The sequence below is a fragment of the Scatophagus argus genome, chromosome 11 (genome assembly GCF_020382885.2).
Source record: "Scatophagus argus isolate fScaArg1 chromosome 11, fScaArg1.pri, whole genome shotgun sequence".
Lineage (NCBI taxonomy): Eukaryota > Metazoa > Chordata > Actinopteri > Scatophagidae > Scatophagus > Scatophagus argus.
The window spans coordinates 16,934,538-16,948,641 of record NC_058503.1 but is presented as its reverse complement, the minus strand read 5'-3'; the positions used below and the strand labels follow the sequence as shown (position 1 = coordinate 16,948,641).

At 39.9% G+C, this 14,104-nt stretch overlaps 1 protein-coding gene across 1 annotated transcript; it reads left to right on the top strand.

The window, feature by feature from the left end:
• The first annotated feature begins 813 nt into the window (after positions 1–813).
• Positions 814–10,219, top strand: gmppaa (GDP-mannose pyrophosphorylase Aa). The gene is made up of 12 exons (XM_046404529.1): positions 814–968; positions 1,663–1,760; positions 2,135–2,238; positions 2,497–2,689; positions 2,855–2,914; positions 3,004–3,134; positions 5,459–5,593; positions 6,277–6,374; positions 6,460–6,506; positions 6,662–6,754; positions 7,495–7,663; positions 8,084–10,219. The coding sequence occupies exons 1-12, from the start codon at positions 929–931 to the stop codon at positions 8,182–8,184; spliced, it is 1,269 nt and encodes a 422-aa protein (XP_046260485.1). The 5' UTR covers positions 814–928; the 3' UTR covers positions 8,185–10,219.
• Positions 10,220–14,104: the final 3,885 nt, after the last annotated feature.

Genomic DNA, 14,104 nt, shown 5'->3' with positions numbered 1-14,104 from the left:
AAAGGTATTGTGTGTTGGTGTGTTGGTGTTTTATGTCTTCTCTGTAAATCACAGGGTCACTGATGAAGGTAGAATCAGTAATTTAATTGATTTGTTTACTTCTTCCCTATCAACATTATAATCCCCTAGAAAGGTTTAAAGCTGTAGTGCATTCATGCAGCCAGGAGAAGGCTTCATTAGTTCAGACACCGTGAAAATAAATCAATAAAATCTTTATTTAAAATAACCGCAACCTGAAACTGATGCATTGACTGACTCAATTTAATATGTCTTCTTGATCAGTGAGTATCGCTGTCCCCATTTTTGTTTTATTGCTATCCTCCATTTAGTCCTTTCTCACCAAAGTTTGATAACTGTATGAAGTTTATTATTAAAGGCCTTTGGTTTGGTTTGCCTGATATTGCAGAGTCCATCCATGCAGCCACCATGATATTTGTTTTCTCCCAAAAAGCTTCACTTTAAAGGTCTAAAATCAGATGTGTCATCACAGGAAAGTCCACTGTCCCTGTCATCTTCAATGTGTTAAAGAACACAAAATAAATCTATTCATTTTGAAACTATTCATTTAAAACTATAATAACTATATTATATAACTAATATTAAAACTATTCATTTTGTCGCTTTAACATCCTCTTATCATCTGGGATGTTTTTTGTTGCCTCTTTCACTCATCATACAGAACACATAATGCAATAAGCGATCTAGAAACGTTTGTTTTCTCTAATTGTGCCCCGTAAGTAGAACAACAGGTCGGAGGTTTGCCGTGTCTTTCTGATCTCCTCCGCTCCGTTTCAGTTAAAATGAATCCGTTCCGTGTTTTCAACCTGAACTCGTCGACGTCACGAGCAGGAAGTGGATGCGGAAGTGGGAGTAAACAGCTACAGGTCGTTTTCAGGCAGCGCTCACAAATCACAGCTTCTCCAGCAAGATGTTGAAGGCGGTTATTTTAATCGGAGGTCCCCAGAAAGGTGAGCACAAACCTCATCCTGGTCGTGTTTTCGAAGTCAGCTGTGCCAGGTTAAAAGCGATGCTAGGTTGCTAATGCTAACGGTACCTCTGAGGACCCGCTGAGCCTGTTTATGTCACTGACGTGGCATAATGACACAACACCCCGCAAACAACAGGGAACGACAAGTTTTAACATTTTTATGACCATACCACTGAAAGTAAAATGTAAAAGAACAATCTTGTCTATGCAGATAAGGTTAACAGTTTTGTAACCGTACTGTCGTTACTCTGTTTCTTGTTATTGGTTCAGTCAATAACACCCATTATCTGTCCTGTCAAGTGAACGTACCCCACTTTAAAAAGTGAGGTGTTGTAAAATTACTGTACGCTTACTACATAAATGAGAAAACTAATACGTCTAATCGTTAAAAAATGCTAAGATGAGAACAGTAAACCAATTTGGCGTTTTTGTGTGCTCTTAACTTGCTACCGAAGCTTTTATGTTGAACACCTGCTTGTACTTAAAGGCAAAACAAGGCAATGCGGCTTCATTCACACAGCAAATTTCAGAGTGCTTTCTATGGGACAGAAAACAGGAAATATTGACATTTAAAATACCACGTATCTGAAAGAGTTTTTATACAAGAGCTGTAAGAAAACTGAGGAAAGTTCTTATGTTCTGTTATCTGATTTATAAACCACATTGTATTGCAGGCACACGGTTCAGGCCGCTGTCATTTGAAGTTCCCAAACCCTTGTTTCCTGTAGCCGGTGTACCCATGCTGCAGCATCACATTGAAGCATGTGCCAAAGTGAGTGTTGCTGCAACATTAGTAACTCTGTAGTGGAAGCAAATGTAGTAAAACACACACACACACACATATATACATGGAGAGAGGTTGTAAATATGTTATGCATTCAAGCTAAAAACCGTATTTAAAAAGTTGTTTTGTGTACTTATTTTGGGTGTTATTAGCGTTCAGTTGAATATCAGTCTGGCTTTGCGCCTGCATAGCATCACATGACTCTTATTGTTTGATTCCAACCTAACTGAGAGTTAAAACAGTAAGTTTGTCATTTCCAGTTGCTGGTTGATGTTTATAATTTCTTTCCCTGTGTTGCTTTGTGATGCATAGAAAAGCCTTGAATGAATCAGAGCCATGATGAACATCTTTTGTGTCACTAGGTACCGAATATGAAGGAAATTTTGCTCATCGGCTTTTATCAGCCAAATGAAGAACTGACCCGATTCCTGTTTAATGCACAGCAGGATTTCAAAATTTCCATCAGGTAAAACAACAGAGCTCTGACCTTAACAAGTACAAATGCATCTGGTTACTTGCATGCAGAACATTCATAGCAGTTAATTGTATGTTGCTTGTATGTACTGCTAAGGTTTCATCAAGTTTCATAAAAAGTTTCACTTTCACCATACAAGAACTTATTTCTCTTCTTAACTCTCTTTTCTTAAGTGTAGTTTTTGTTCATATCTCTTGTTTTCTGTACGACTGGTGCTGTTGAATGACTCTGACTGACTCTGCACCGCAGGTATCTGCAGGAGTATGCAGCCCTGGGAACCGGAGGGGGCATCTACCACTTCAGAGATCAGATTGTCTCTGGCAGTCCAGAGGCTTTCTTTGTTCTGAATGCTGATGTCTGCTCAGCGTTTCCTCTCACAGAGATGCTCAGCTTCCAGAAAGAACACGGAGAACCAAACAGCTTTGTTATCCTTGGGACGACGGTGAGGTTTGGACAGTTGTTGCAGTCTATTACAACTTGAAAAATGTAGCGAAATAGGTGTCTTTTATTTGTGTTTAGCTTTTGACTTACTGAATATAAAGAAGGAGCTTCTTTAATGTCAAAATTTGGTATATCCTAAATTGTACTGCCTTTCTTGTCTTATCAGTCAAACAGAAAGCAATCCATGAATTATGGCTGTATTGTTGAAAACGAGGAAACACATGAGGTATTTAACCCTTCCTCTCTTATTTCCCCAAATGGTCACTCATAACTGTTTCACCTTGAAATCCTGACTACTCACGCCTTCTCTTTCAGGTGTTGCATTATGTGGAAAAGCCAAGCACGTTTGTGAGTGACATCATAAACTGCGGTATATACCTCTTTAACCCAGACATCTTCCAGCACATCGGCACTGTCTTTCAGAAGAATCAGCAGGACATGCTGTTGTGAGTTGGAGCTCTCTCTCCTGGGGATCTCTGTGTGGGAATGCATGTGAATACCATTTATTCCGTTTCTTTGGTTCTCTTCATTTGTCTTTTTCCCCTTCCTTTGTCCTCCCTGCCATCATTTCTGTTTCCTCACACAATCATCAGATATCCATATGATGGGTAAGTTGGTACATTTGGGCTGCGCTGTGTAGTCATAGAGCACTTTGTGCATGGTGTGAACTGTAGACAGATGACCCATCAGAAGGCTGAGAATGCATAGGGTGCTTTGTGAATGCTGCCTGTGCCCTTTTTTTCTGCCAAATTGTGCACCTTTCATTTTGCAAGCGGCGTGATTTTATGTTTTGTCTTTTTGCCCTTGAAATGGGAACTTCAGATTAAAGGAATAATATGACATTTTGGGTAATACGAGCTGTCTCCATGAGAAGAGACTGATGGATTGATGCAGCTCTCATATCTGTTTGGTAAATATGAAGCTACAGCCAGCAGGCAGTTAGCTTAGTTTAGCCCAGAGACTGGAAATGGGGATGAAACAACTCATCTGCATCTGTTCAGAGGTAACAAAATTCACCTATCACGACCTCTATAGCTGTTACTAATTGATGATGAACACTATTATTATTGAATTCAGGTGTGGTATGGGGCTGTTTTTTAGGTGTTGGGCTCGGCCCCTGACTTCCAGTGAAGGGAAATCTTAATGCTTCAGCACACTAAGACATTTTGGACAATGCTGTGCATCCAACTTTGTAGCAACAGTTTGGTGAAGGCCCTTTTCTGTTCCAGCATGACTGTGCCCCATGTATGATATTGGTATACTAATGAATTTGAATTTTAAAAAAATATGATTGAAATCCAAGTTTGAAGATAAAATTCACTTGAGATGGTCATATTCGTTAGTAAAGAAAAAAACCCTTTGTCTGATATTAAGGTTAAAGTGTGTCCTGGAAAAAATAAACACTTTATTGTATTTATTTGCATTTACTTTAATGTTGTCGCTCTGCTTCTTTAGTTTTGCTAGGAAAGACTAGTTAGTTTGTGTTTGCTAAAACTTTGTGTTGCACTGATGTAATAGTCTTGTGTCTCATGGATTCTTCCTGTTTGCTAGGTGCTACAGTCCCAGCTGTTTCTTCTGATCATTACAAAAAGCTTTGTGTCTGATCACAGCCCAAATGTGCATGTAGACAGACTGGTCACTCACAGAAGCCATCATAACACATGAGATTAATATATGGATATTTTCCTTTCCTTGGTGAACCTAATATTTGCACACTTGAAATATATCACAAAAGGTCAAACCGTGCTGTGCATAATTCACCTGCTAACATCAATAGCACTTAAATCAAGCAGGGCACCGAATCAGCAAAATTGTTGCGCACATCAGAGAAGCTTGATAGAAACGAGAAGAGTTATACTGCGAAATCTCTCCGGGAGTACTTTGCTTCTAACCACATCCCCTCCTTTCTGGTAAAACTTCGATTATGGGTGCTATCCTTTAAAATATTCTTTTCATCAATATTTAACACTCTGTTTCATCTTGGGGCTTTCACAATACACTATGCCAGAGACGCTGATTAATATGGAACACATTGACTCTTCTGCTTAAGTTTTGGATCACTACTAGATAATCAGCTTTGGTTTCAACCCAGCACTGACACCATCAAAGTTAGCATCAGTGATGAATTTTAACACACTGCTCTAATTTTTTATCCAAGGGCGGGATTGTAGGGCAATAAAATCATGTTTTTCTTTGCTTTTGAGAAAGGCTTTGGAAGTAATGGTGCCGCCGCTGGGCTGGTTTTGCACATAAGTGGATATATCTTAGAAATATCAAAGTGGGTTACAGAGAAAGCTGTGGGAACACATTTTGGATATTTAACTTGTTCATTAGGTAGTTGAACAGAATGGTAACGATGGTCATGAAACACTTAAAAACTTTAAATTGAGTGCATTTGGGCTTGCGTTAAACGTCAGCCTGCTTATCCAGTCAGTATTCTGTACAGGGAGAAATTTTGCCTGTAGTGTCTTATCATCTGCTTTGTATTTAGGTTATCATGTAGTACTTCCACTTTAGGGCCTTGACCTGTGGGAAATCATCTCATTTTTAAAAATGCTTCACTCCATTCATTCTTCTGAAAATATGGAGAAAGAAAATATTGATGGCCATAAATTTTCATTTTATAGTATGTTTTACTGTTTAAATCACAACTTTGTCTTGGATTTCATTCTAACCTCTAACTTTGTGCACAAGATTGTATTTTAATAAATGAGGCCCTAGGCCCTGGTTGGTGACTCAGTGCCATGAACCAATGCTCTGTCTCTTGCAGAGAGGAGCCAGCCAACGGCTGGCACCGAGCAGAGGCCATCAGGCTGGAGCAGGACATTTTCACTGCCCTGGCAGGACAGGGCAAGCTCTACGTATATAAAACCCTTAGCTTCTGGAGCCAGATTAAATCTGCAGGGTGAGTGCACATGTCATAAATGCTGACGCATTGAACAGGACATAAATTTGTCTTGGTGCCACGGACAAACCCACTCTGAGAACCAGACGAATCTGTGAGCTCATTTCTCATTTGCTCTGGCAGATCCATCTGGCCAACCTCACACTCATACAGAATTCGCTCCATCCTGTTTTGTGACAGGCCAATCACAACCGTTTATCTAATATGGGGCAGGTTTGATTTGGTACGATGGCTGACAGAGGAGCATCATCAGCCGATACTTGAAAAGTCACATGTCGCTCAATTCATTGCATCCAGGCCCATGCAACTCGGATCAAACTGGCAGTGCTGATCAAATATGTTTCAAGATTCTATTACATTACCTGTTTCTTACCTAAATTGTTTTCAGTCACAGATTTTAGCGTACTGTTGCTGTGTGCTTGCTGATAAAGTCCCTTGGAAATCAAAAATGAACTGAGAGCTTCCAGACTAATATGCATTTCAAAGTTTTCTGGACAAGGACCATCCTGTATCTTCCAAAAATGTCAGAGGAGAAGGCTTCCAAACTAGCCTAAGAGAACCCCACGCTGGACACTACTTTAATGTTTTTTAAAGCAAATTTCAGTTAACATTTATAACTTTGTGCTTTGAACAACAACATCATACATTAATGTAGCGTGATTTTCTTTTTTTTTTCTCTCTAGGTCTGCAATTTATGCTAGTCGTCTGTACCTCAACCAGTATCACAAAAATCATCCTGAAAGACTGGCCTCGAATAGGGAAGGAGGGCCAAAAATAAGTGGTGAGATTCATTAATCTTCTGTAGATTTGTTTCTTTTTTTATATTGACAGACAAATCTATTCATACTTTTTTCTCATTTGCATAGGTAATGTCTATGTTCATCCCACAGCCAACATTGACCCCACTGCTGTGGTAAGCATAGCCTTCCCTGTTGCGTTGTGCTTCCCACCATAAAGTCATACAAAATGAACATGTGCCACTGACAGAACACCCTTTTGTGGAATATCTTCAGTTATTATTCAGGAAAAAGTAAAAATGAGGTGTATCCTTGTCCTTCCTTTATCCAGTTGGGTCCCAATGTGTCTATTGGCACTGGAGTGACCATCGGTGCTGGGGTCAGAGTTCGAGAGTCCATCATCCTCCATGGTGCAACTCTGCAGGTGAGCCCCTGTGAAACTGTTTCCTGGCCCAAACAGGACCAGCCGGGACTTGTTGCGGCATAGTATTTTGGTGTTTTGCCACACGCTGCCGTGCAAGCAAGGTGACATGAATTGATAATGAAACTGAGTTTAAGGACGGTTTAAGGTTTTAGTTAAATAAGAGCAGCCTTTGCTAAAGATATCGACTTCACTCACAGTTTAGTGTGGAATTAAACTGGATCTCACGCTGAGCTGAAGGGAAATTTATCTGCCTATTTACTGCTGGTGACATCTTAACATTTCATTAAAAACATTATCTGCACTAAAATTTATCTTTAAGCTCCTGTGTCACTCCAGAAATATTGTTGCTTGCGCCTCTCGCAAAGATGTCATTTTTAATGATTTGGAGGCTGACGTAATTTAATCCCAAGTCTCCAGTGATGACCGTGTCCCTCTGAAATGAATTTAGACTCTGGGTGACTTATTGATTTCCATAGCATATTGCCTAAAAGGACGATTTGTTAGTTAAGCCATACTTCTAAATAAACACACAATTTGAGGTTATAGATAGTCTGATTCGACCATGCTCACTGTTTATTTTTACACATATAGGAATAGTATCTAGTACAGCAACCCCTGATATTTCAGTTGTTGTACAAATATTTGTTGATTATTTAAATACTTAAAAAAATATTAAATAATTTATTTAATTTTTTTTTTTAATTTAAATCATTTTTTCTGTCATGTCACCGTTCCTGTAGGATCACTGCTGCGTTTTGAACAGCATTGTGGGATGGGACAGCACCATTGGAAAGTGGGCCAGAGTAGAAGGAACCCCAAGTGACCCAAACCCCAATGATCCCTACGCCAAGATTGACAGCGAGACCCTCTTCAGAGACGGAAAGCTCACACCCTCAATTACCATCCTCGGTGAGCCTGCTCTGACCTTGAGTGAAAGTTGCAGCCCAAAGATGATTTGTTAAATATTCATTATATTCAGCATCATTTTTTTTTCTCTTCAGCAGCATTTTTCAAAATTGCTCTCTGACAAAACAAAGTTAGTGGATGATTGAATGGATGGAAGGTTTCCATTTCCCAAACTGTTGCTTAGATGATGGCTACTGGCATGTGTCGGGATAGTGATTCCATATATTTGAGCTTGCATTTATCTTTACATTTTTTAGCAATAAGCTGCCATCATGGTTAAATAACTCCACAAGAAGTGTTACTAAATTATACATCTGTGGATCACATCCTATATGCCAGGAGTGCAAGTTAAAGCTAGAATATGATGTCTTCATCTCTGTACTGCAGTGCACAGACTAAACACGCCTTGCATTTTCTCGTCAGGTTGTAACGTGACCATCCCCTCTGAGGTGATTATACTCAACTCGATTGTTCTCCCACACAAAGACCTCAACCGTGGCTTCAAAAACCAAATTATTCTCTAGTTAATCTTCCTCAAGCTCCTGTCCGCTTACTGTCGCTGATGAAGGATGCAGTTGGACGCCCGCTGGCACTGCCTGAGTTACTGTTTATAAGATGTCAAGAATGAAAATATGAGACGTTTGTTAAATAGTTTTGAAAGATAGATTTTTATATATTTGTCCTCAAGCCTCTATGCATCACTGGGTGTCAGCAACGTTAGAGAGAGGCTAATCACGCATGTTGATTCACCTTGAAAAACGCTGTCATGCCACAGGTTTATATTGGTTTTTTTTTTGGTTGTTTTTTTTTTTTTATTAGATTTACCGAACTGTAAAATTAGTGCAGACAGCAGTGTAATGTATTTCATTGGATGTAATATGATGTAAAAAAAAAAAAAAAAGTTTATAGACAACCTGTTTCTCAAGGACATCCTTGAGAAACTTGAAACTTGTCACTTGAATGTGAGGAGAGAAATTAGAAAACAAAAATCACAGGCTACTGACTGGTTAATTACCTGGAGGTGATTATTTGTGTGGAGCTCTGATTAAAACCTTTTAGTCTCAAAAATTACCACCAAAATAAATCAGTGGGCCTGAGATTTACATTGCAATCAAGTAATGTTGCCTTTTAAAATGTGAACTTAGCAGGGGGCCTCGAGACTCTGCCGTGTAAGCAGCAACAGCACATATTTTAAATTGGGCATTTGCAATCACTGGTAGAACTGTTCCAGTTTATGGATACAGCACATTAGCATTTACTTATTAAGCCCTCGAGCACTCATGATCACTTCAGCGCTTTTGTTCCAATTACGGCAAAGAGGGTGTCTATTAAGGAGCAATGTAAATTGTGATGCTGGAACTGCAGCATAATATATTTTAATCAAGTCTCTTCACAAACTGCCCTCAGAAAAAGAAAAAAAAATACTTAATGTACAGTTTTATTTATGGTGAATTTATTTCAGGTTTCATATGTAGACGCCTCTGCTTTTCATTGTTGATTCAGATGCCTTAACTGCTTCAAAATAACTGCCTCATGCCAGTCTGGGGCCCCTCATTACAGTGTTTTTACCCTCTTGATGGGACGTTGATCAGTCGGAATAAAACCTCTATGCTCCTCACATGAAAGGCAATCCCAAAAAACATTATCTCAGATAGGTTTTCCACTCTCGTAAGAGTGCAACTTACATTTCTATGCAGAGAAGTGCTTGCAGTGGGAGTTGAGCTTGTATCAGAATTCAGATACTACATACTGAATGCACCACATGTTGTTCAAAGCTTGTCCGTGTTTTTTCCTTTTCTTCTGCCTCGCAGTAGAAAATGTAGTCGGTTCTTACTGTAGCTCTGAGCAGGTCAGCAGGGGAAGGACAGGAGCTGGAATTGCGGTATAAAAGAGTAGAAAATATCAAGGTCAGAGTGATTTTTAAAAAACATCAGAATAGAAAGGACAGCAAAGGTGTGACATGTGACAAAAGCTGGATTCAAATCCCTCCCATCCTGTCCACAGGAAGAGAGTTTTAGTTTGGCGAGTCAAGACGTCAAATGCCAGAAAGTGTGTGTGTTTACCTTTTTTTAGTCAACATGGAAACGTTAAAAACAGATTTGAGCTTCTCTTCACCTTTAGTTTCTGTGACAGCTTTCTCATCTTGTCATGTGTTTTTTTTTTGGAAAAAGGTTGTTTTCATCACTTTCCTAAGTTTAGCTTGCTGACAACATTTAGAGGTTCATTGATACTGTTACTAATCAATAGTATTATTTGAAATTACAGACGTGCATAAATGAGCCCATGAAACTTTCTTCTTCCGTTATTATAATTTAATTTTCACACTCAGCGGTGCAGGTTTATGTATTGATAAGCTTTAATATCTGACACAACAGAGAAAATAAATAAAAGAAAATGTTGGCCCTTTCTTTTTCACAATGTTTATTAAACAGATGGTGATGTTTGGGGGATTCTTTTAACTCCTCTCCTTTTTAGTTTTTGAAGTCCTGGAAAGAGTCCAGGATGCTACAGAAATGTCTGAGTCCAGAATGGACCACATAATTAAAGTTACAAACTCCATTTGTTCTGTTGATGGCCTTATTTCTTCTATAGTATTGTTTTGTGTGTGTGTGTGTGTGTGTGTGTGTGTGTAGATATGGTGGAGCCTCTGCACAGGAGTGTCTGTTCTTTTCTGATAAGAACAATATGTGAAACTGAGGCACAATCAACTCAGGAAAATGTAAGATGTTGAAGTTCGGTTTGGCTCAAAAACAAAACAAAATCCCATGACATATTAGCTACTAGTTTCAAGCTTTTCCACTAACAGCTTCCGCGGTTGGACAAGTCATTGTTGTGGCAGGGGTTGTGTTTATCACAGGACAGTCAGTACAATATAACGGGTCTTCTGGAAATGAGGCATGAGGAAAGCCAAAGTGTCTTTATTAGCCTTTGGAAAGTCTCCAGTGGCAGGATGTGTTCTGTTTTTAACAGGAACCTCTGGTGAGGACACATGCGGGAGTTATGAGCTGATCAGGGGGCAATAGGATGTGACAGTACAGGTAATGAGAAGGTCAAATGAGGGCAAAAAACTAGCCAAGGTTTTCACATCAGAGCCAGTTTAGTAAACTAGAACTGCTGATGATGTCGGGGTGTAGAAGCACAATGATGGAGAAACTGAAACATCAACGTGAGATACTTATTAGGTGAAATGTTCCCATTTGATGGTCACTGCATGCAAACGCGAGTTGCGTCTATGACAGAGATTTTGAAATGAAACTAAACCGCACTGAAAGTATGTCACCAAGTAAATCAGTTACTATCAAACCAGCGCTTAAACATCGGTTTAAAGGCAAACAACTAAATCCATTCATCCAGTTTCTATACCGCGGGGGAGCTGGAGCCTATCCCAGCCGACTACGGGCGAGAGGCGGGGTTCACCCTGGACTGGTCGCCAGTCAATCGCAGGGCCAACACACAAAGACAAACAACCACACACTCTCACACTCACACCTAGGGGCAATTTAGAGTAGCCAGTTAACCTAATGTGCATGTTTTTGGTATTGTGGGAGGAAGCCGAAGTACCCGGAGAAAACCCACGCAGGCACAGAGAGAACATGCAAACTCCACATAGAAGGGCCCAGACCGGGATTCGAACCTGGAACCCTCTTGCTATGAGGCGACAGTGCTAACCACTGCACCACCGTGCCGTCCGCAAACATCTAAATATGCTCTTAAAAAATAAAAAAAAAAATAAAAAGGAATTTTGCAGCTAATGGGTTTCAAGTCTTGGTGTATTTTCAGTTCCCTCACTCTATGGATTCTTCTGAGTCTTCAGTGAACAAGTCAGTGGAGGCTCTTCGTGTTGTGGTCAAGATCCTTTTAGCAGTTGCTCACCTCCTATCCGCTCACATCCTCATGTCAGGCCTCTCCTATGTTTCAGATGTTGAGAAATGCTGGCTGCTGAGCTTTTTTTCCAGGGCTGTAGTTCCTTTCCAGGCTGTGAGATGCTGTATTCAAAAAAGCTCTGGGTGTAAGACTGTCGTGTCAGGATACCATAGACTTAGATAAAGGTGTGCTTATCCTGATTCAAAGGTCTGTCGAGCTCCAGCCTTCAGCTCTTCGTCAACTGCAGTTGCCATTCGCTCACCCCACCCACAGCTCCACCCCACTTCTATTTGTCATTCTCAGCCACTGAAAAGATTGTGTTTGCTGGTAAAACTGTATTCCAGGATTCAAAAAATGTCATTAAATATATGTTGTTGTTGTACTTGCTTTTGATGATTGTAGAAAATACCCGAGGCTTCTGTTAAATGGCTGAATATGGCTAAGAATGTGCAGAGAGACTTCTTTACTTCCTCTGAAGTGATCATTGACAAAATATGGTTGTTTACAACACTAAATTTATGGTGTTGGAAGCAGCCAAACAAGCAGACATCACCACAGGGGTCCATGTTTTTCCTGGCTTGGTAGCTTGAATGCAGGGATGCTGATAATGATGTTAATGATAACGATACAACTTTGCACATTCCCATTAAGGCACAGAATTTAAGATTTGGTTTGGAAAAAGCAACTGGCAGCTTAAAAACTTCAGTGGATAAACCAAATGTCTGCTCACATTAAAGAAATAAACCAAATAAATACAGCTTCAGTAGTCATTGTTTCCTCCCAGCCACTGTACTCTGTGTGTGTATGCGTGTGTGTGTGTGTGGATGTGCAGACTGACTATGGGCAAAGGTCCAGGAATGTTTCCACCTGAGAGGACAGGTGGAGGGTTTGCGTGCCTGTGCAGTGAAAGGATGATGCCTACCAGAAGTCTAAAGGACTGACAAATGAGCTGTCAAATAGAAACTGACATCTCACACTGCTCAGACTCATACCATAAAAGAAAACTTGGCTGTGGCTCATGCATCACCGGTGAATACTAATGTTTTGCTAAACTGTGCTTTGAAACATCAAAGAGCGCCAGTTCCCTCACGAGGTGTGAAGCTGCCGTTTTTGTTCCTGACTCAGCAAATGTGCTGTGTTCCAGAAATGTAAAGTCAGACTTCTTGACTTGTGACTTTGATAGATGCAGTGTAATACCTCCTGAAACAGAAACACCAATAAGACAACAAACTTGTCTCAACGATGTCAGCCCTGTTGCCAGATTACCCTGTTTGCACGGTTCTGTTTCCACAAACCACAGATGTGTTACTTTTTCATACGTATCACATCAGCATTTCTGGGATTTGTGTCACATAGTGATCAGATTGCACGCATGACACGTCGCCTCACAGTTCGAGACCACTTCAACCACACTGGGAACATTTTCATGGAGTCGTTGGGTGAGTTTCCAGCCGTGTTTTTGGCAGCTAAAGCTGATATCTGCAAGGAGGGAAGTTCTCCAGGTTGGGACGGAGAAAAGAAAAAAGACATTTTAAAAGAAAAAGGTGATCTTTTCCTAACCTTAACCAAACGTTTCCTGTACCAAACCAGACCATAAGCGCACTTGTGTCACAACATAAAATTGGAAACTGAAACGTAAAGAAATGTCAAGTGTCAACATTGAGTTTCAGTAATCCCTGGTTTTACAGAACCATTATTTATATAACCATTACAGAACCATTATTTATATTTATATAACCATTTATTTTGACAGTTGAGCTTGGCTGTCACAAACAGCACATTGTATTACTGAGCCAGAAATAACAAGTTGCATTTAATATCTTGTTAACAAATAGCAACACAATAAGCAACTTCACTAAGCTGAAACTTGTCAAGTAATTATCTTATATCGTCTTTAATATTTTATTTAAAAGATGATGAGTCCTTAAACTCAACTGAACACCATCTGCTCATTTCAGTCACTCCAGAACATACTGAGTCAAGGTTTAACAAGGTAAATAAAGCACTGGCATTTTCAAATGTTTACACTGACTAATGTTGCTGTGATTCATACTTTCATAGAACTAAATACCAGCTTTATTAAAAAGTGTGTATGTTCTTGTACTGATTACACAACTTGACTATTTTCATATGACATTGAATGTAGCCTCAGTAGCAGCTCTTACAGAAGTTGCCATGCAGCCTGATTAAAACTCACTGTTCGTGTCTTGTACCTCCATTTGTTTTTTGTGCCTTTCACTGTATGCTTTGGCAAGTTTAATACCGAAGGGCTAAGCCAAGTCAGAATCCCCCACATTGAAAACAGTCTTAGTTCCACTTCTCAGCAGCCCGAACTCTCATAAACTCAGCTTCTCCCCCTCTCTGGTCAAATACCTCTCAGCACAGGATTTAACACAAACAGCGTCAAACTAACCAAGAGAATTCACTGAACACAGAGCGGTGCAACTGCATGAACATGACATTGTGTAAACTTTTCTAACTGCAGTGTACAAAGCTGTGATAAACTTGTATTGAAAGGCACAAGGCTCTGTTTGCTTGCTGCTGAGGGGCTCGTGAAAGAATAAATTACAGGGAGAGGGC